General features: G+C 38.8%; 1 protein-coding gene across 1 annotated transcript in view; it reads right to left on the minus strand.

Annotated features, from left to right (window-relative positions):
• MOV10L1 (Mov10 like RNA helicase 1) overlaps positions 1-21,759 on the minus strand; it is a 62,981-nt gene that overhangs the window by 31,845 nt on the left and 9,377 nt on the right. The window contains exons 2-10 of the mRNA XM_087969419.1: positions 20,258-20,439; positions 16,061-16,217; positions 15,103-15,215; positions 13,143-13,333; positions 9,928-10,068; positions 8,241-8,392; positions 7,984-8,149; positions 1,083-1,277; positions 189-303 (exon numbers count right to left, since the gene is read on the minus strand). Coding sequence (XP_087825545.1) covers positions 189-303; positions 1,083-1,277; positions 7,984-8,149; positions 8,241-8,392; positions 9,928-10,068; positions 13,143-13,333; positions 15,103-15,215; positions 16,061-16,217; positions 20,258-20,439 — 1,412 coding nt within the window. The remainder of the gene's footprint in view (positions 1-188; positions 304-1,082; positions 1,278-7,983; positions 8,150-8,240; positions 8,393-9,927; positions 10,069-13,142; positions 13,334-15,102; positions 15,216-16,060; positions 16,218-20,257; positions 20,440-21,759) is intronic.

Here is a 21,759-nt window from a genome sequence, read left to right on the forward strand (position 1 = left end):
AGCACTGCATAGCACAAGAACAAGTCTAGTTAAGGCTGGCATAGCATAATATACGTGCTGATCTTTAAAAAAAGATACATTGATGTATAATATTGTACATTTAGTCAATCTTACGAGTAAGACATTTGATTACAGTTGTACCAGATTCATGCATCTGTATATATAAATTGATAGAGATCTTTACGTACCTCTCCAAGATCTGGATAAAAAATCAATATATCCGATTTCTTTTCCACACATTCTCTTATTTTGTCTGGAATATTGTACTGTGGAAGGAAGCTTGGCAGCTGTCTCCTTGACTTTCTAAGGTATTAGAAAATCAAAGTAGTAGTAGCAGTCAAATTATATAAAGCAATCTTTGCAGTTAGTCAGCCAGTTAGATACTACCAGACTTTTTTTGCCACCATAAGCTAATGTATCTCTCCTTCTGCAACACCTTCCACAAACGCTTGGACTTTTTAGTCTTAGAAAGAAAAAGAGATTATAGCAACTTTGAAGTTAATTTCCCCAATAAGGAAACTTCACTGGCCACTAATCAGACATGACAAAAAAGTCACATATAAATTATGAGAACAGTACCATACAAACACATGGATACTGCTACTGGTTCAACAACATAGATGTTGGAATGATTTGTAAAACAATTATGAAGAAAGTTTCAATTAAACAGATGAAATGTACTTCCTAAGACTAAGTAGAATGCAATATATTTTAAATATTGAAAAGGTGCAGCTAAGTTTAAAACAGATATATCTCATGGTCCTCTTTAAAATTCAAATATTGGACATTGAAACAATCCTTACTGAAAAACTTTTCACTGCTCACAATAAAAAAAAGGTTCATCAAAAGAATTCAAGTTTCCAAAATGCAGCCTGAGAATCCTGATTTCGTAAAATAGGTATTTGAAACAGACTTATTCCATTTCTTTGAAGTAACTCCTACCAGTTATATTTCTAATAAATCTCTGAAATGAAGATAATCCCTTAAAAACAAACAATTATATGACATTCATGCTTAAACAATTTTTACTCAAGAAAAGCAAACCATTTGTTTAAAGTATATTTAATCTTAATCAGCAGTACCTTTTCAATTGTGGCAAAACCTCTGTTGCTTTTGCGATCTGGAATTCAGAACTGACTTTACATTTTCTCTGAGAATACTTCTCAGTAGCTTCTATCAACAACTCTTCTTCCGCTACTATAGTTACTTCAAGGTACCGACCAATAATGCAGTCAGAAAAACACAGCAACAAAAGTTCTTTGCAGCGGCCAGGATTTCTTGAATAACATAAGAATTCAGTTAAAGCCATAAAAAGGTAAGAGTCTATAATAAAGTTGGCTTTTATTCTAGGATATGCCTATAGCAGGACAATAAGATGACAACCATATGAACAATATTTATTATTTTAAGATCATACTGGGTGGTTCAAGCACACCTGACTTCTTCAATCTACAGAAAACCAATTACTAACACCATTCCCTTTCTGTATATTTCTAGACTGATAGCAAGCACTGCCTGTTTTGCCTTTTCTGGGCCATGCTAGCTGGGAACTGTTAGATCAGGAAGGAATCACATTGGCAAAGGCTCTTGTTAACTAGAGGAAAGATGCCTAATATGCATTGAACAGTGTTTGTGAATGAAAGCTAAGGCAACTAACTCCTTTGCCAAGTTTGTCAAGAGCTTCTGTAACTCGAGTCTATCTTCTAAAGCAGGGATCCCCAACCTTTCGACGCCGCGGCCCGGTTCGGCGTCAGCTGGCGCCATGCCCGGTTCCAGGCGCCAGCTGGGCGCCGCCATCTTTTTGACGAAAAATCACTTCCGGTGACGTCATCGAAGTGATTTTTCGTCAAAAAATGGCGGCGCTAGCGCTTCTGGTGAGCTTTTTGGGTAGAAATGGCTTTCACCGGAAAAGCTCACCAAGCGCTGGCGCCGCCATCTTTTTTGATTACGAAAAATTGCTTTTTTTACCAAAAAGATGGCGGCGCCCAGCAACCAGCGGCCCGGTAAGGCTTGTTCCATGCCTGCCCGGTCCGCGGACCGGCGGTTGGGGCCCCTGTTCTAAAGCGTTAGCTGTTCCCCAAGGCTGGATGTCATCTGCAGATTTGATGAGTTCCCCTTCTATTTTCTTGTCTAAATCATTTATGAAGATGTTAAAGAATACTGGGCCTAAGACAGAATGGGCATTGTTTACCTGAACGCCAGTTTTCCTTGTTAGGCAAGACAGGTCAGGATGGGTGTTACTCCTATTCAGCTGCTAAGGACGGAGTCTGTGTAAAAGGTTTATTAGCCTAGCTCCGCCCACTCTGGGTTACGCCTCCCCAGTTCTGCGAAGACCGTGTGACAGACTGAACTGCCTCTAAGCCAGGCTTGTCCAACCCACGGCCCGCGGGCCGCATGTGGCCCAGGTCACCTCGTAATGCGGCCCAGTGGCCACCCCAACCTTCTGGCAAGAGCCAGCGAGGAGGAGAAGAGGCAGGCGCGAGGCGGGCGAGGCGAGCGCCACGCCAAGCAGCAACAGAAAAGGCGGGCGCTGCCTTTGCTGCTTCTGCCCCCGCCGCGGCTGCTGCTGCTTCTGCCGCCACCGCTTCTGCCCCCGCCCCGCCGCTTCTGCCGCCGCTGCTGCACCAAGCCTCCCGGTCCTCGCCTTCCAGTCCTGCCGCATCCAGCTGGGCCATTTGCAGGAGGAGAGGTAGGCGTGAGAGCTTTCTTTCCCCCCTCCCGCAAAATTTGGCCGGAAAATTAATAAAAAATAAATAATTTTTAATAAATAATAAAAATAATTTATAATTTATTATATAATTTTATAATATAATTATTTTATAATAATTTATTATATGAGCTGCCCAAACCAAATTTTCATCTTCTAATGTGGCCCAGGGAAGGTGAAAGGTTGGACACCCCTGCTCTAAGCAAAGGGAAAAAAAGAACAAGAACATTGTTGGAACCCCCCCCCCCCCAAAGGTCATTTGGCCAGGGTGGGGCTGATCTGTCTTGCTTAACAAGGAAAACCGGCGTTCAGGTAAACAATGCCCATTTTCCCTTGTAAGGCTGCGACAGGTCAGGATGGGACATACCAAAGCAAGGTTGTCCTCGGGAGGGTTAAGATTGGTCCTGGCCTCTGATGGTATTTTCTCATTTTTCCAGTTTTTGGCAAATACAATCCTAGCCGCTGTTAATACATTTACAATCAGATATTTCAATTCTTTACTATGTTTCAGGTAAAATTCCCAATAAAAATATCTCTGGTTTCAAGTCTATATGCTTTTTTGTCATTTTTTCTAAGCACATGTGGATTTTAGTCCAATATTTTTTGGCATCCACACAAGTCCACCACATATGGTAATATGAGCCAGGTATCTGATGACATTTCCAACATTTTTCAGATTTGTTCTTGAACATTCTTGCTATTCTTGTCAGGGGAAAATGCCACCTGTAAAACATCTTATACAGATTTTCTTTATATGCTGTTGACATTGTCATTTTATAATTTTGAGACCACAATTTTTGCCATTTCTCTAGATCAATCCCATATCCAAAATTCTTCCCCCAAGCAATCAGTTTCTTTAACTTGTTCTTCTTCTAGTTTAATTTCTAATAAATATCCATAGTTTTTTAATCACCTTTTCATCAGTACCTGTCAAAATCTTATCTAAATCAGTCAGTTTATCATAGAAACCTTCTGTTTTAGAATCTTTGTCATACCTTGAATGTATTTGCGCATATGAAAACCAATTCATCTTTATACCTTGTTCCTCTAATTTTTGCACAGATTTAAGTTCATCCTTTTCATTCAATATTTCACCATATCTAACTGTTTGTTCCTTTTTATATATTATAGGATAAGAAAATGCTTCAATAGTCGATAGCCAGACTGGAATTTTCAAATAACATTGCCTTTTAGTCTTCTCCCAGTTTAATCACAGACTCCTGTATATAATGTCTTCTAAAATACCCCTGTGTTTTAGTTCCTTTATACCATAAAAAAGCATGCCACCCAACAATCATGTCCTTCTAATGTCAACAATCTAGCATTTCTTAATGTTATCCATTCCTTGACCTACATCAAATTTGTAGCTTGGTAATACAACTCCCAATTCGGCAAACCAAATCCTCCTCTTATTCTGGCATCTTGCAAAAGTTTTAACTTTATTCTCGCTTTCTTACCTTGCCATATATATTTTTCAATACAATTTTATTTAAATCTTCAAAATAATCTTTTCCAAGCCTAATTGGAATTGTTTGAAACAAATATAAAATTCTGGGTAATATATTCATCTTGATTGTTGATATTCTCCCTATAAATGACAGTTGTAAATTTCCCCATTTCGCCAAATCTTCCGCTATCTGCTGCTTAAGTTTAATATAGTTATTCTCTTTTGGTGTACTACATCTTGCTGTCAAATGTATCCCTAAGTACTTGATCTTATTCGTGACCTGGATTTTCAATACATCCGCCAGTTCTTCCTTTTGTCTTGATAGCATATTCTTTGTCAAAATCTTTGTTTTGTCTTTATTTATTTTCAAACCAGCCACCTTTGTATATACCTCTATCTTTTCTATCAATTTTGATGCTGTTTCTAGTGGGTCTTCTAAAATGAAAACCAGATCATCTGCGAATGCTTGCAACTTAAATTTTTCCTTTTTAATTTTCATCCCTTTTAGATCCTTTTCTTCTCTAATATTTCTGTTTAACACTTCCAAGGTTAACATGAACAACAAAGGTGATAGTGGGCACCCTTGTCTTGTTCCTTTTCTTATATCAATAGAGTCTGTCAATTCTCCCTCTATCATTACCTTTGCCGTTTGGTTATGATATATAGCTTTTATTGCTTGGGTAATTTTTTTACCAAAGCCCATCTGTTCCAGCTGTAATAACACGAATCACCAATTCACGTTATCAAATGCCTTCTGTGCATCTAAAAATATCACAGCCATCTGTTTTTCAGGGCGTGCCTCGTAGTATTCCAAAGTATTCAAGATTACTCTCATATTGTCTTTGATTTGTCTCTTTGGCAGAAATCCATTTTGATCAGGGTGGATAAAATTGTTTAGGTATTTTTTAAGTCTTTCTGCCAATATTGAAGCAAAAATTTTATAATCTGCATTTAGTAAGGAAATAGGTCTATAGTTCTTGATTTGTAATGGATCGGCCTCCTATTTTGGGACAAGTGTAATATAAGCTTCTGACCATGATTTGGGTATCTTCTTCTTTAACATAACTTCATTCATAACTTCTAGCAATGGAAGGTTCAACGATTCCTGTAGTGTTTTATAAAATTCTGCCAGAAGTCCATCTGGGCCTGGTGCCTTTCCATGGTTTTGCTTAAGTGCTTCAGTTAACTCCATCATCCTTATATTGCTTTCTAACATTGTTTCAATCTCTTTAGGTATCTGGGGTAGATTAGCATTCTGTAAGTACTGTTTAACTCTATCCTCGTCAATATTCTCTTGTGTGTATAGTTTCCCATAATAGTCTCGTATAATGTCCTTCTTCTCTTCTACCATCACAGGAGGAAATTATTAAGAAAATATTGGAATGTGCTTTTGAGGTTTGGCAGCTTTAGAAGCTCTGGTTTCCCTTGGGGCTTCAGCCATCTTGGAACAGCAAGGCCTATTCTGGACTGAAAGTCCTGTGCAAGGAGGAGACCACATGAAGGGATTTATAAAGGGACTTCAGGGGAAATCTTCTCCATCCCCACAACAACCACCACTCTCTTCTGCCCTACACAACTTCAGCAGGATGTTTTAACACATCCTCTTGGGACTCATACCCTCCTGGGCCTAATAGGACAATAACTATAGACCAGTGTTAAGCCTGATTCCCCAACGGGTGTTAAGGAAAACAAACTAAACAGAACGTGCAGCTAAGTCAGATAGGAAGACAGGTAAATGTGTGAGATAAGTTTTCTAGTTAACACGCAGTAAAAATACAGATACGCTTGTGCTATCAAAAATATTGTTTTATTCCATTTAAGAATTATAGCATAGTCAAATAAAAAGTCCATTAGTCATATATCAATTTCAGTCAAATCTTGTGGGGATACTCTATTTGCAAAGTCCGTGTTGAATAGCCAATGTCAGTTCACTTACAATAAATCAGTCCAATCTTTATTTTCTCTCCGCTGAGAAATATATCAACACTCCTTCTTTGGCAAGAACGCAGTCATCAATCCATCCAGTAATTAGGGATCAGTAAGCCACAGAGAAGCGAGCTGAAATGGCCTCAGCTTCTTATATAGTGCTTTTACAACCACACCCTTAATTACATTCTTGCAGTTAAAGTTACACACACTTTAACTAACAAACCATGATACCATATTTATTATTTTTACCCAAAACAGTTAGGGTAAATAATGTTATCCTTCAACTGGATAGGGAAACTAAGCCCACCAGGAAAATTGAGCCCTCTTCGATGTCTTCCTCAGGACAACAACCAAGAAAATTGGCGCCTACCCTTCGATGTCTTCCTCAACAACAACCAAGACTGGTTGGGAAGAAGAAAGGCCTCTTCAAAATGGCCACCTGAGGTCTTCAAAATGGCCACCAGCCATGAGGTCTTCAACAAAATGGCCGCTTCTGGCCACAAGGCTTCTTCTTCATCAGGGAGTTTTCTGTTAACTCCCTGGAGCTCTCTTGCTCTGCAGGAGGTAGAAGAGCTTGCAAAAGGCAGCTGCTTGATCACGCAGCTGCCTGCTTCACTGCAGGGGGGGAGATCAGCCCTGAGGCTCTGTAACCAGCATGGCCACTGCCCACGCACACCTGAATGGCTGAAAAGGGCCCCCAGGCTCCACGGACAATAGCCAGCTGACAAGTGGACCCGTCTGATTTAAAGGGGAAGGCTTTTTTTTTTTAGGCTTTTTTTTCTGTAAGGTGTGAAAGAAAGAGGGGGGGGGGGGGGGGGGGGGGGGGGGTGCAAAGGGGGGGGTTTCCCTTGCAGAAAGGTGCCTTTGGTTCAATCTTTATAAAGTCCAGATGCATGCAAAAGCGGGGTTATTCGGCAGGAGCATGGCACCAATCTCCTTGTTTCACCATGCAGGGTTTGGGGGGGGGCCGGGGGGGGGCGGGGGCCAATCGGCCGCGCGCCGGCCAATCACGGGTGTTTGCAAGTTGTTCATGGGGGGGGGGGAAAGGGGGCCTTCTTCAGCCAAGGACTGAGTAGAACTGGGAGGAATAACCCAGAGTGGGCGGAGCTAGGCTAATAAGCCTTTTACACAGACTCAGTCCTTAGCAGCTAAAGAGGAGTAACACCCATCCTGACCTATCCCCGTCTTACAAGGGAAAACCTTGAGGTACCCCACTGCATGCTTCCCTCCATGTAGATGTCATTCAATTGAGGACCAAGGGCTGTTGGTTAGCAAAGTGCGGACACATCTGAATACTGGTGAACCTACATTTTTCTATCTTAGCAAGAAGTTGAAATATCAAGAAAATTGACATCTGCCCTAAGTTTCAGGATTCTGGTCAACATAGCTGTCTAAAACAAGAAATTAAAAGCTTCCATTGTAATGTTCTTTAATTTTACTGGTTTAAATTCACTAAAAGGAAATTTTGTTGTGAAAGAGTCTGTCTAAGCTCCAACATCTAGGATGAATTTAAAGACATTCAAAATCACTGGTTAATACTTAGACAACTTCAATAAATTCACTCCTGGATGTTTGCTAAGTCTCCACTGAGATCGATCATTACCTTAAACGATTCCATTCCAGCAATATGGACAATCAACATTCCTGAGCTCAGATTTTGGATGAACGGAATGTTAAACCATACATTTTGCCCTTTTTTCATACTTTTTCATGAGGCCTTATCAAGTAAAACAACAACAACCCAGATATACAAACCCACAACAGAGGGATCAAGAATAGAATTAGTCTGATAACATACGTGTAATTCCTTTTGGCTATGAATTTGAATCCTGACTTCTAACAGAGAAAATCATACATTATTGTTTCACAAAATTGTACTGGGGGAGGGGAGGAAACATACTTTGCAGTGCATACAACTGTTATAGAAGTCTTGCTCCCAGAAGATAGAGATATGCTTCTGTTATGTCTTCTGATTTCTTCTCCTTGTTTTTCACATGTTACACTTTCAGATTGTCCAATTGTAGAATTATTAGAATCTCCAATATTGCTTAGGCACGTGAATTTACCTTTTATAAAAACAAAACAAAACAAGTGTTCCAACTAGAGTAGAACTAACAAGCAGTGCAATCCTTTTTAAATACTGGATGTATAATTTACCTGAAGTAGCAGCTCCATCAGGGACAGTCAATGCTGAAGCTGTTTTCCAGCACATCTGGTTCTTTTCTGACAACTGAAGACAGAACTGCTTCTCTTTATCCCAGCCACATAATTTGCAGCTAATTAAAGAATGCTCTGTTTCCCCTTTGTTCCTAAAATAATAGCACCACTTTCCATCTCAATATTTAAATATGTTATATATAAGAAATGATATCTGAAGTCATTTTTTTAAATTTATATAGTCCTTGACTTATGACCATCACTGGGGCCAGAAATCCAGTTTCAGTCATTACAGTCATAGGTCAAGAAACTGATGTGGCTGAAAGTTATTTCCCAGCCTTTTTTGCAGTGGTTATTAAGAGAACCAATTCATCTCAATGCACTTTTTTTTTTTTGAAGGAAACCAGCAAAAAGCACCACAAATTGTGGCCACATGAACCAAGAACACCAGGACCGAGCCACTCACCCTACTCTGAGCAACCCAACATGAGATCATATAATTGCAGAGTAGGGTGGGTGGCACAACCATTTAGAACAACAAGAATGCTTTATGGCCCATAAAGCACCTGTTCCATGGCTATTATAAATTCGACTGATGAAAAGTCAAGCTTACTTGTACGTTTTTAATAGGATCATAAATATTTCTAGAGTGGTAAGAAAATTCACTGTAACAGTTTTATCCTTTATCCCAAATTATTAGCAATAAGAAAACAAGAAACTGTAGCTGATGGCAAGAGACTATATCCAATGAAGTCTTTCCATTTTCAGGAATTTTCAGGCCTCTATTAATACTAATAAAGTTAGTACTAATACTAACTAATTTTGTGTGTAGCTGTGCATTAAGTGAATTGTAAAAAAAAATCTTGCCTGTGACTTTTGGACCAATTAGGGAAAACACACACTGTAGGTAATACATTTCCTACAGCATTTCTTTTCAGTCTGCCTGGTGCATAGAGTACTGACATTTTTCCTGTGCTAGGAGATCATTCTAAGTGCTTATTAAACATACAGAATAAAGTGCTTTAATTGTTTCTTGTCTTTCTCAAGAGGAAAGATATAGGACAGGGGTGTCAAACTCAAGGCCTGTGGCCCGGATTCGGTCTGGGTGTGCTTAAATCTGGCCCACGGGGCTGGCCTGGAAATATCAAGGGACCAGCCCATGGTGCTTCTGGCGGCTAAAATGGGCCATGTGCAGCCCTCCTGCACATCGGCTTCAACCTCCATGGCCTCCTGCAGCACTCTCCTGGCCAAAACTGGGTCAAAACCGGTCCCAAAACAGGCCAAAAGTGGGGTGGAAAATGCACCCCAAACAGGCTATGCAGCCTGTTTTCAGCCAGCAATGATGCAGGAGGCCATGGAGGGTGAAAACGAGACACGGGGGGCTGCGCATGGATACCCCGCACCCCATTTTGACTGTAGGGTGCTGCAGGAAGCATCCATCCCACCCACCCCGCCACACGGAGAATTACAATGCTGATCCAGCCCTCAAAGAAATCCAGTTTGACACCCCTGATATAGGATAACCAAATTGGAACTGCATTGTTGGACTTCCGCTTGATCCAGTGTACCTGCTACAAAGGGAAAGGGTCATGGGTAGATCAGCCTTGGATATCAGAGTAAACTGTGGATTTAAGTTATGATAAAACATTTTAAAAGAAAAACACAGGCAATAACAAAATTAACTTACTCTATCCAGATTTCCATACTTTTGCTCCCTCCTAATTTGAGTTGTCCAAAATCTGTCTTTTTTGACACTTCAAGTCCTTCTTTGTCTTTCAATAAATTTTCATTTGGCTCATTGAGATTTATGTCTTGTGACAGCAATGATCTGAAATATTAATTGATATGATTTAAATCAAATCAAATGGATTAATTGCATCGATGATTGGTTTGTTAGCAGTTGGTACACAGCCAACATATACTTTCATCCAGTATCTTTAAAAAAAAATGTTTAATATGGACCAAACTTTCAAAAAGCAAATAAAAACATTATATTAGACTATATTTTATGTAACATCATTTTAAAATATATTTTATTAAAAGCAAGTTCTTAAGAAATAGATAGAAAACCTATTTGACTGCTGATTGCCAATGTATTTTGGACAACCCCAGACTGAAACAGATTTCCTATAAGGATTAATTTGAAACCACTGAAAATCAGAAAAGAGTCAGTTTGGTCTAGTGGTTAAGGCTCCAGGCTAGAAACCAGGAGATTGAGTTCTAGTTCCGTTTTAGACATATCCACTATCCACTGCCATAGCCAAACCTCTAAGCATAATCTTTGAAAAATCTTTCAGGACCAGCTCCTTGCCTAACCTATGGTCACAAGCCACAGTCATCCCCATCTTCAAAAAGGAGACCCAAGCCTAGTTGAAAATTACAGGCCAATCTCCTTATGCTGCGTCACCTGTAAAGTCATGGAATCAATTATTAACCAATCCATCATCCTCCACTTAGAGACAAATAACCTACTCTCCAATAAACAATTTGGTTTCAGAAAAAAACTATCCTGTAATCTACAACTCTTACACTGCAAAAACATATGGACTACACAACTCGACCAGGGCAAAGCAATAGACGCAATCTACATAGACTTCTGTAAAGCCTTTGATTCAGTGGTACACGACAAACTACTCCTAAAAATAAAATCCTATGGTATCTCTGGACAACTGAATAACTGGATAGAAGCATTCCTGTCAAACAGACAACAAATGGTCAAAATTGGGAGCGTCCTATCAAATCCAGTACCTGTCAATAGTGGTGTCCCCCAAGGCAGTGTTCTAGGACCAACTCTCTTCATACTCTACATAAATGACCTCTGTGATCATATTAAGAGCAATTGCGTTCTCTTCGCTGATGATGTAAAGCTGTTCAATACCACAGACAATACTGCTACCCTACAAAAAGATCTTGACTATGTATCAGAATGGTCAAACAAATGGCAACTTCAAATCTCAACAAATAAATGCTCTGTCTTATATATTGGCAAAAAAATCAGAAAATATAATACAAGCTGAATAGTCAAGATCTTGTTGATGACCCAAGCTCTGTAAAGGACCTTGGAATACTCACCTCTAATGATCTAAGTGCTAGAGCCCACTGCAACTACATAGCCAAAAGGCATTAAGAGTTGTTAACCTAATCCTACGTAGCTTTTTCTCTGGTAATATCACACTACTAACCAGAGCATACAAAACATTTGCTAGACCAATACTCGAATACAGTTCATCAGTCTGGAACCCACATTACGTATCTGATATTAGCACAATTGAGAAAGTCCAGAAATATTTCACAAGAAGAGTTCTCCACTCCTCTACTCGTTGTAGAATACCTTATGCCACCAGACTTGAAATTCTAGAACTAGAAAACCTTGAATTACGCCGTCTTCGGTCTGATTTAAGCATGGTATATAAAATCATACATTGCAATGTCCTACCTGTCAATGAATACTTCAGCTTCAACCATAACAACACAAGAGCACACAATAGATACAAACTCAAAGTTAACCGCACCAAACTTGATTGCAGGAAATACGACTTCAGCAATAGAGTGGTCAATGTCTGGAATACTCTACCCGACTCTGTAGTTTCTTCCCCAAACCCCAAAAACTTTAACCTTAGACTGTCTACTATTGACCTCACCCCTTTCCTAAGAGGTCTGTAGGGGGCGTGCATAAAGCGCACCAACGTGCCTACCGTCCCTGTCCTATTGTTTCTCTTATTCTTTTTTTTTCTTATATGTACCCATTTCATGTATTCACAACTATGTATACACTTATACTTATTATCTTGTAAACAATTGGCAAATCAAATAAATAAATAAATAAAAATAAATAAAAGCCGTGTGGATAACTTTGGTACAGTCACTCTGTCTCTTAGCCCAACCCACCTCATAGGGTGGTTGTTGTGAAGGGAATAGGGGAAGGAGCAATAGATATTTTCATCACTTTGAATTAATTATTAAAAATAATGGATAAAAAGTATTTAAAAGCCCTGGGAAAATACTATTTAAAACTCCTTTTATTTTTCATATCAGCTCATAATATAGTCTTGAATCTGTGGTGAGAATAAATATTAGTAAATATTAGGTGAGTGAAAACTTTTTAAAGTTTGCCAACAAAAATCCATTTTTTAAAATCTCTTTACTGTTAGCATGAGCAAGTTACAAAATAAATAAGGATAACAAACATGTTACTCTCAAACAAAAACTGTAACATAGAACAGAACAGATTGGGATGACCCGTTGTGTACCACAAATATAACAAAATCCGAAACGTAAATAAAGGTCCTTTAATGCCTTCAACTTGGCTTCACTGTTAAATTGTTCACAGTTGGAGATTAAACTATTTTCAAAATAACATTCCAAATGAAAGAAATACAGTTCACACTCAAATAGCAGATAACGAAGCAAAAACCAAAAACAAACCATTGAAGAAAGTTCCATGACAGACCAGGATAATTAATTACAAACTTCAAGATAACCAGGTAGTCTGTTGGAAGAACACCAACCAAGATAATCCTCATCCAGGAAAAAACACACTTATCTCGTGTTTGCTAGCACGCAGGTCCAAACTCTTTTGCAGATCTCACACCTGCAACCCATGAAGATCATGGCCCTTCTCCCGAGTAGACCATGTTTTCCCCTGATCCTCTCCTCCCTGTGTGCCCTAGGATGGATAGGGGATGGGCCTGGATCCTCCTCTGACTGCTCAGCCAGCCTCTGCCCTTCCCCAGCCTCCTCCACAACCTCTGGCTGTTCCTCCTCTCTCTCAGAGTCAGTCTCCACCAGGGGCATGACACAGATGCTAATTTACTCAGTACCACACTTATTTTCAAGAACTGTAGGAGGACTTTATAAACTTGAATTAAATAATTTTGTTAAGAATTATGAAAACTGCATTACCGATTTTTGTCTGCTGGAGCCATGCAAAATGCTCTCCAACTATAACAGGATTGGTTACTCTCCACAACCACAACATTGACAAGATCATCTTTATGGGGTAAATAATCCTTAGGAAGATTCAGAAAATCCAGATTGAAAAATACACTGTCGTCTACCACACCAGTTCTTCCATACATACTGGAAATACGAATCTGTAATAATTGTAGTTATTATTAGATTAAATAAGAGTATAAACTACTATAATTTGATGCCTGAATGATATGCTTAGCATGTCCTGATTAAGCACTCCTGATAAGCAGAAATGATAAAATACACTTGAATCTTCTGTGATTTGTTTAGCATTATGTGTGAAGAGGAATTCTAGCTTATTTGTCTTTCTAATACAGTTTATGACTTAGGGATTTTGGTACCGTATCCAAACTACAAGTAGTCCTTGACTTATGACCACAATTGAGCTCAAAATTTCTGTTGCTAAGAGACATTTGTTAAGTGAGTTTTGCCCCGTTTTATGATCTTGCCACTGTTGTTAAGTGAATCACTGCAACTGTTCAGTTACAGAAGTAACATGATGGTTAAGTGAATCTGCCTTACCCACAGCTCGTCAAAAGGTTGCAAAAGGTGATCACATGATTCCGGGACCCTGACACCCTCATAAATTGAGCCAGTTGCCAATTGTCTGAATTTTGATCACGTGACCATGGGGATGCTGCAACAGTCATTAAGTATGAAAAATTGTCATAAATTACTTTTTTCAGTGATGTTGTAACATTGAACCAGTCAGTAAATGAACTGTTGTAACTTGAGGACTACCTGCATAAGTCACAATGTCTTCGCACTTATATACATAAAAAATTATATATATTAAATAACTCAAGGTGGCAAACACACACAAATACTTTTATTTTCCCCACAACAACTATCCTGTAAAAGGGGCCGAGAGAGAATGGTTGTCCAAAGTCAACCAGGTGATATTCAGGCGAGAATAGTGTCCTGGTTTCTGGTCTGGTGTGTGTGATCAAACTATATTCTCTATTGCAGGAACAACTCTTATTCTACAAGTCCTGACAGTCAAACATTAATTACACATGCGGAATCTCTCTAGCAATTGATAGAGATGCAAGACACAGGTAGTTCTTGATATACTGTGATTTAACCGTTCAAAGTTACAACAAACTTGAAAAAAAAAATCACTTTTGACCCATCCTCAGAAGTTATAAGTGCAGTACTATCATCGTGGTCAGATGACCACATTTTGAGTGCTTGGCAACCGATTTGCATTTATGACTGGTTGCAGCATCCTGTGGTCCACAATCACATTTTGTGATCATTTTTTTTGCCATTTTCTGATAAAAATACCTATTGTATAAGCTGGACTTGGACTTATGACCATGTGTTTCACTTTGCAAAAGCAGTGACTTGCTAAAGGGCGTAAAAATGTAAAAATGGGTATGAAATCAAGTCTGGTTATGTGGTAACTCAACTTATGACTGCAATGACATGACAAAATTTGGTGCTCAATTGTGGTCATAAGTCAAGGACTACCTGTAAAGGCTACTTACTGGACTTATGTCCTGTTTTCAGGTCACTGTTTCAGGATTACCAACATGAACTTTAATCTTAATTTTTTTCCCCATATTCTTATAGAAAAAAAATTACACCACAACAGACTTTATAACAATTTGACTGCCAGATCTCTACCCTCCTCTCAAAACCACCCTTGATAATTGTAATCTTGTTAGAGGATAAAGACAATTTCTTTTTAGACTTGTACTTTAGTGCTTCCTTAAGTTGAAAAAATATTTTATTGCAACAAAGAGATTTCATGGCTACTGGACAGAATCAGAATTATTCTAAGCTAACTGCATCAAGACAGTTCCTATTGTTGCTACTGATTTCTCCTCCCACCATCCATTACAGTGATTGAAATACCTGCAAAGTCTCACAATGTATTAACACGTACCTTGTCAATTCTTTTAAAACGTAAGGGCTTTACAGATATAGCCTCACTTGTCCATGTTGAGGGGTTGACAATATATTCAGCTTGCACCAAATCTCCTTTACAAGGATAAAAGTCTTAAACATAAAAAGCAGCATGGAATAACTCAGAATCTGTTAAAAGGGAAGTTGGCTTCAAGGCTGTATAAGATGGCACTGTCTGACTTTGTGGAGCACCTTGATTTTGATATGAAGCTATGCTACAATTTGGAAAAGCCAAGTGCTCTCCCACAACATCTCCTATCAGAGTAGAACACTTTATTTTGACACAGAGTGTAGCTTGACAAAACTGCATCACAGAAACAATTTGGTCAAAGGCTCCACTGAAATGAAGTATCCCTTCCAGACTTTGCACGTATAAAAGATGATACCACCTTTTCATGCCACACTGTAATTTAGCCAAATGCTGGATTACAAAAGAAAACAACTAAAGCAGGGAAAAAGATATGCACTTCAGCAGTCAATACATATTTTAATCACATTTAAAAATAAGCAAGCTGTTCAAAGATAAAATCTATTTCTTTAACTTGGCCATCAAGTATTCCTGCAATCAATTGATTGTAACCTGGGCATTTGGGTTTCACTTGCAATTATAACATTGCAGAAAGCCTGCAGTCATAATTGTAATTTCTGTCCTTCCTTGCCAGCTTTCCACAAGCAAATTCATTGGAGAAGCCACCAGGAAGTTGAAGTCACAGTCATGTGAAATTCTTATTTTATGACAGCAAATGAGATTGCCATCGCTAAGTTTTGTGGTCATGTGACTTCATGCTTTATGACAGTGTTGCTTAGCAATGACAATTCCCATCCCGAATGCTGCTGTTAACCAAGGACGATTATCTGTACTTAAAGCAATATACCATCTGAAATTTAAAACTGTAGCTTCAAAAAAAAAAACCTTTCAAAGGAAATATAAAGGTTACCTTTACAAACTACCTTCATAGAGAAAGAGGTTGTTTGATTGATGTAACCATTGCTTCCAGTAAACTTTGTAACATTGCCAATGAGTGTTTTAACACTTGCATCCACTGTGTAAGGATTTATGCTGTTATCATCCCATTTATCAGAGATGCTTTCTACCTGCAAAAAGGAACAAATGAACATTTCTATTGATGGTATTTCTGGTATGATGAGTGCAAGCCCTTTAGAAACATTTGTATACTATACTTCATGGTATCATTCTAAAGACAAAAATAAGGAACAGAACACTAGATCAACAAAATGGTAGGTAATCAAGCCCAACTGAAAGTTGAGCATTTTCTTTAAGCCATGTAATTTCCAGACATGTGAGATGATTATAATTTCTAGACAGTCATGGAATTGAGCAGACAGCTCTAAGGCAGTCAAGCTCAAGGACATACAAAATAGGAATCAGTAAGTTGCAGCTTATCATGGAGAGAATGGATGCACATATAGATACTTCTGAGAAACATACTCAACCAATGAAATGTTGAACATGTGAATTAAATCATTTCACAAAAATATCAAGTTGACATCATATCCTGTAGACAGATCTACAGCACTGAAGATAAAAGTAGAAACTGCTTAAGATATCTGAAGAGATTAGATAGTTTTTATTTCATCTATGCAATTAAAGCTTTTGCATCTTCTTCAAACCCCTTGACACAAGACAGCACAAGACACTCAAGGACACAATTATTAAAGTAAAAGTAAAGGATTCCCTGTCCAGTTGTGTCCAACTCCAAGGGGCAATACTCATCTGTTTCTTAGTTGAGGGAGCCAGTGTTGTCTGAAGATATTACGTGATAATGTAGCCAGCATGACTATACATCACACAGAAAACTGTTATCTTCTGACCATTTATTTACTTGTACTTGCTTGCTTTTGAACTGCTAGGGTTGGCAGGAGCTGGGCAAGTAACTGGAGCACACCCTGTCGTGTAGCACTTGGGTCTCAAACCAAGATTGTCAGACAAGCTCAGCGTCTTTAAATGCTAAACCATTAGGTCATTATTATTAAGTAGATGCCATAAATGATAAAAGACAACTGGATGTGAAACAGAAAAAAGGGTATAGCTTCCAATCTAAAATAGGGAATATATTTTCTAACAGTTGTCAAAATATGGAAGGCAAGTATAATATTTCAGTAACTTATCACAATATGCATTTAAGCCACTGAGAAATAATTTGCCAAGACAGATAAGATTTTAAACCAGGTAGGGAAGAATGGCTCCCACTACTCATTAATCATCCATACTAACAGACTAGATCTTGTTTAACTACTACAGATATATTTGTGAGATGCAAGGGAAATTAGACCTTTTATTATTCTAGAGACCTATTTAGGCCTTGTGAAATTAGTAGTAGTAAATTAAAATTGTTGTGCCTATAATCTTTCTTCCTTGAGGATTGTATGGAAGACTGTTTTTCCACATTGTGAAGTGCTTTCTAGTCAATGTGTCAAGAACAAAAAAAGAATTGATCAAATATAGGCTGCTATAACATCCTATAATTTCATTGGGGTGTTTCTCTCTCTTCTGGATGCTGTTCTGCTTGGCTACTTTTCTTCATTGCCCCTCACCTCCATTTATCTATTTAAAATGACTGCAGCAAACTTCTGAAGGTAGTCTTATCTAAAACCTACACTTTTACTTTACTTTTGCAGAAGCAAAATCTTTCCTCCTCTCCTAACCTTATTAATTCAAATTGACTGAACTTCAAATTGTGTACTAGGTCTGCCCCCTACTGGACTTCCTCCAGTATTCATCTATCTGCAGTGTTCATGCTTTCCTATGTTTATTATCATAGAGTCTATCTGTATTTTTCATTTGTCTTATCTAGGATTATACTTTTTGTAGATGAACAGAAATTCATTGTTTGGAGGCAAGGTCCCAGAAAACTGTCGGGGGAAAGGAACTCCAAATGAATAAAAAGAAGCACCAAAACCCCCAAAAGAAACTCGTAAGTGTAAATGATAGTTAATCATTTACACTTATGACTTCGTTCTGTTTTTTGGGGCTTCTTTTTAATCATACTCTATTCATATCAGGAAATATGGGTGCAGGTATTCCACTTTTCTGACAATTTCTACCCTTTTGAAAATATCTCATCCAGGTTATTCTGCATGTGCCTGAATTTGAAATCTCTCCCCTGACTCAGCTCAGACTGAATTATTTTGTGTTGATAGAACCAGGGCAAAATCATATTCAACACCACATATAAACTGGATCGCTTATTACATTTCCACATTTCGGTGGTAGGAGACAGATCGGTATGTATTCCAAAACCTTAAATTTCTTCTTGGTAGGATGCTCAGTTAGTCTTCTCAATCTGACTAACTGGGTGTCAATCACATTAAAAGGTCTATTTTGTAAACCAGTGATTCTCATTTTTTAAAAAATGTAAGAACCCTTTTTGATTTTTTTTTTTTGCAGACCTGCGCATGATAGCTTTGTATATCAAGTATCTGTTAAGTGAAGTAAACAACAAAAGACTAGCTAAACAGTAGTTATCAGTAGCATTTTTAGGTGATACTGCATATTATTAATCACAAGATCCACATTCAATTTAAAATTAGTACTATGTAAACATTTTTTTTTTTTCAGTCTGTAGAAGGTTATGGTATTCCCCTTCAAAAGAGGAAGCCCTTTGGCAAGCTGCTAAAATGGTCCCAAAACTTGTTCACAGTAAAAGTCAGACAAACTGGGAAGATTTTTTGCAAACAACTCTCCTTTCTATGCACCTATTTTGTTCCCATCAGCAATCTTTCTGCATGCTTAGAAAAATAACTGTATCTTCTCATTTTTGCTGCCAGTAAATAATTGTAACTATTCGTTTAACATCTACATAAAGAGCTGGGAAGATTATCTGTCAACATAGGGTGAGGTATCATCAATGTGCTGATGTCTCTCACAGGTACATCTCTTCCTGTGGTGAGTTAAGCAATGCTGCAATTGTCCTCTCTTGGTGCAAGGAGGCTGCTGAGGTCTGGATGGAGAGCAACAGGCTAAAACTGAACCCTAGAAAGATGGAGCAACTTCTGAGTTTAGGGATCCTTGGATCTTGGAGAATCACCAATGTTGGTCATGGAAGGGGTTGCACCGCCCCAGATGGGACTTGGTGTGTAACCTGGGGGTTCTCCTGGATCCACAATTCCCGCTTCAGCAGTTGGCACTCAAGGCCAGGCAGAGCTTTTGCACAATTGCGAGTCATGTACCAATCATGCCCATTCCTGGATTAATGTGCTATTCTCACAATCACCCTCTCCCTGGTCATCTCTAGTTTGGACTATTGTAATGCACGGGGATATCTTGGGAAGAGCATCTGGAAGTTTCAGTTGGTTCAAAATGCAATGTCCAGTTTTGCACAAGACCATATGGGCATGTGTCACCTCTTTTGTGGGCACTACAATGGTTGCTGATTTGTTTTCAGATGCAACTCAAGGTGCTGGGAATCACCTTCAATGCATTCTATTCTAATTCTTTTCTATTTCATTTCTATCTATTCTTGCCTCAGGCATGAAAAACATTCAGCACTAGGTAACTTCTCAGCTCAACTCATTTCACAGGATTGCCACTGCGGGGGGCTGGAGGAGGGAGGAATAATGGTGTGTTCACTGTCTTGATTTGTATGAAAATTAGTGGTGTGTGTGTGTAAATAAAACAGGCAGAGACAGACTGGTGTTCTGTGAGTCCTCCACAAATCTCTGTGTTTGCCTGTAATGGCACCCACCAAGCAGTGGAAAGAGCCTTCTTGAAGGAATGCTGGCAGCCTATACAAGATGAACTATTACGATACTGACGGAGTTGAAGGTGCTTCTTTTTCAGTTCTGCTCCTGTGCCAGGAGGCTGGAACAAGCTATAGGTATGGACTTTGAGGTTGAGGTTCAAAAAATTTCCAACTGGAACTTGAGATACTCTTTCCTTTTGGGGCTTTCTACTCCTGTCCTGTTTCCCCCTTCCATCTTACTACTGGCAGTGAAGTACCTTTCAGTCCGTGCAAGAAGAAGAGCTGTGTGAGTGAGCTTTGGGCTTGCTTGCTTTCTTCTTTGGTCCATATCAAAGACCCCTTGTCTGCAGCCCCCTTCAGTGGTCCAATGTGAGAAACCACTATTGTAACCAATTAAAGCTTAAGAAGCATCTCCAGTTATTTTAATCTCACCCTGACTGCTCTTAATCCATGAGATATTTTGTCTTCTTCAACGTGAGCTATTACTCTCTGTCCGACTTGCAGTGGCACACTCCTCATCACAGCATCCTCGGTGAAGCAAATTAAATCATCGATCATTCCATAGTCCAGACAAAATCTTGTTATTACACCTTCTACTGTTTTTATCTCGTCATCTATAAAAAAGAAACATTTACGTCAATACTAAATAAATCTGTACTTGCTAGAAAAATCTGTTTTAAAACTTATTTTTCTTTGTACTCTATTATAGAAAAGAGTAAAGCACACATAGTCAATTGTTTCTGATAGGTCAGTCTTTGCAAAGCGGTTTTACAAATGAAAACAGTAGGCAAAGTATTACCGGTACAACATTTTTTTAAAAAAATTCCCTTTTATGTTCACAGAACCAAGTGTCTGTCATCATATATGAATTGCTAAGCAATGATTATCAACAATAAAGATACTCAATAAGATTTTTTCATAACATTTGAATTGAAAAACATTGCACTTTCACAATAAAAAATGAAAAATTCCTTGTAGTACTGTCCTCCATCTATTATTCATCTGATTGCACAAATAAACATCCCAACAATAGGATAATGAAATTTGCAGACGATACTACGCTTGTAGGACTTATTTCTGGGGATGATGAGTCTGCATATCGGGATGAGGTATTACAGCTATCCCGCTGGTGCAAAAATAATAATCTTCTATTTAATATTAAGAAGACCAAGGAGGTTATAGTGGACTATAGGAAAAAAAGAGCAGACATTCAGCCACTGTATATAGAGGGAGTTCGTGTGGAACAGGTGGTTGAATGTAAGTTTCTCGGGACCATCATTACAAATAACCTGACCTGGAGTGCAAACACCGCTGCTTTAATTAAGAAGGCACAACAACGGTTGTATTTACTAAGGATTCTTAGGAAACAACAACTGGCTGAGAGTCTACTGACTACCTTCTATCGGAGTTCAATTGAGAGTATACCGTGTTTCTCATATAATAAGGCCGGGTCTTATTTTTGAGCCCGAAAAAATGGCTAGGCCATCTTTTCGGGGGTGACTTAATTCCCCCTTTGCATCTTCAGGCGGGCGGGCAGCGACAGCTTGGATGTTGACCTCTGCATTGGTGGGGCACTTCGTATCGGGCTCAATGCAGGCAGCACCATATCCGGGTGTGCAACAAAAGTACTTCCTAATGGCAAGCCCCCACCATACCCCCATTTCGCATGTTTTAATATAGGCCTTAATTTGGGGAGAGGGGCTTAATTTCATTTCATGCCTATAAAACATGCTGGGACTTCCTATTGGGGGAGGCCGTATTGTTGGAGAAACAGGGTACTATCCTACTGTCTCTGTGTATGGTTCTCGAGCTGCACAGTGGCAGAGAAAAAGGCAATTCAGAGGGTGATCAAGATGGCCCAAAACATCATTGGCTGCTCACTCCCCTCTTTGGAAGAACTATATAGGAATAGACGTAAGAGGAAGATACTTAAT

Source organism: Notechis scutatus, chromosome 6 (genome assembly GCF_049901735.1).
Source record: "Notechis scutatus isolate UNSWTSFEM ecotype Mainland chromosome 6, rNotScu1.2, whole genome shotgun sequence".
NCBI lineage: Eukaryota > Metazoa > Chordata > Lepidosauria > Squamata > Elapidae > Notechis > Notechis scutatus.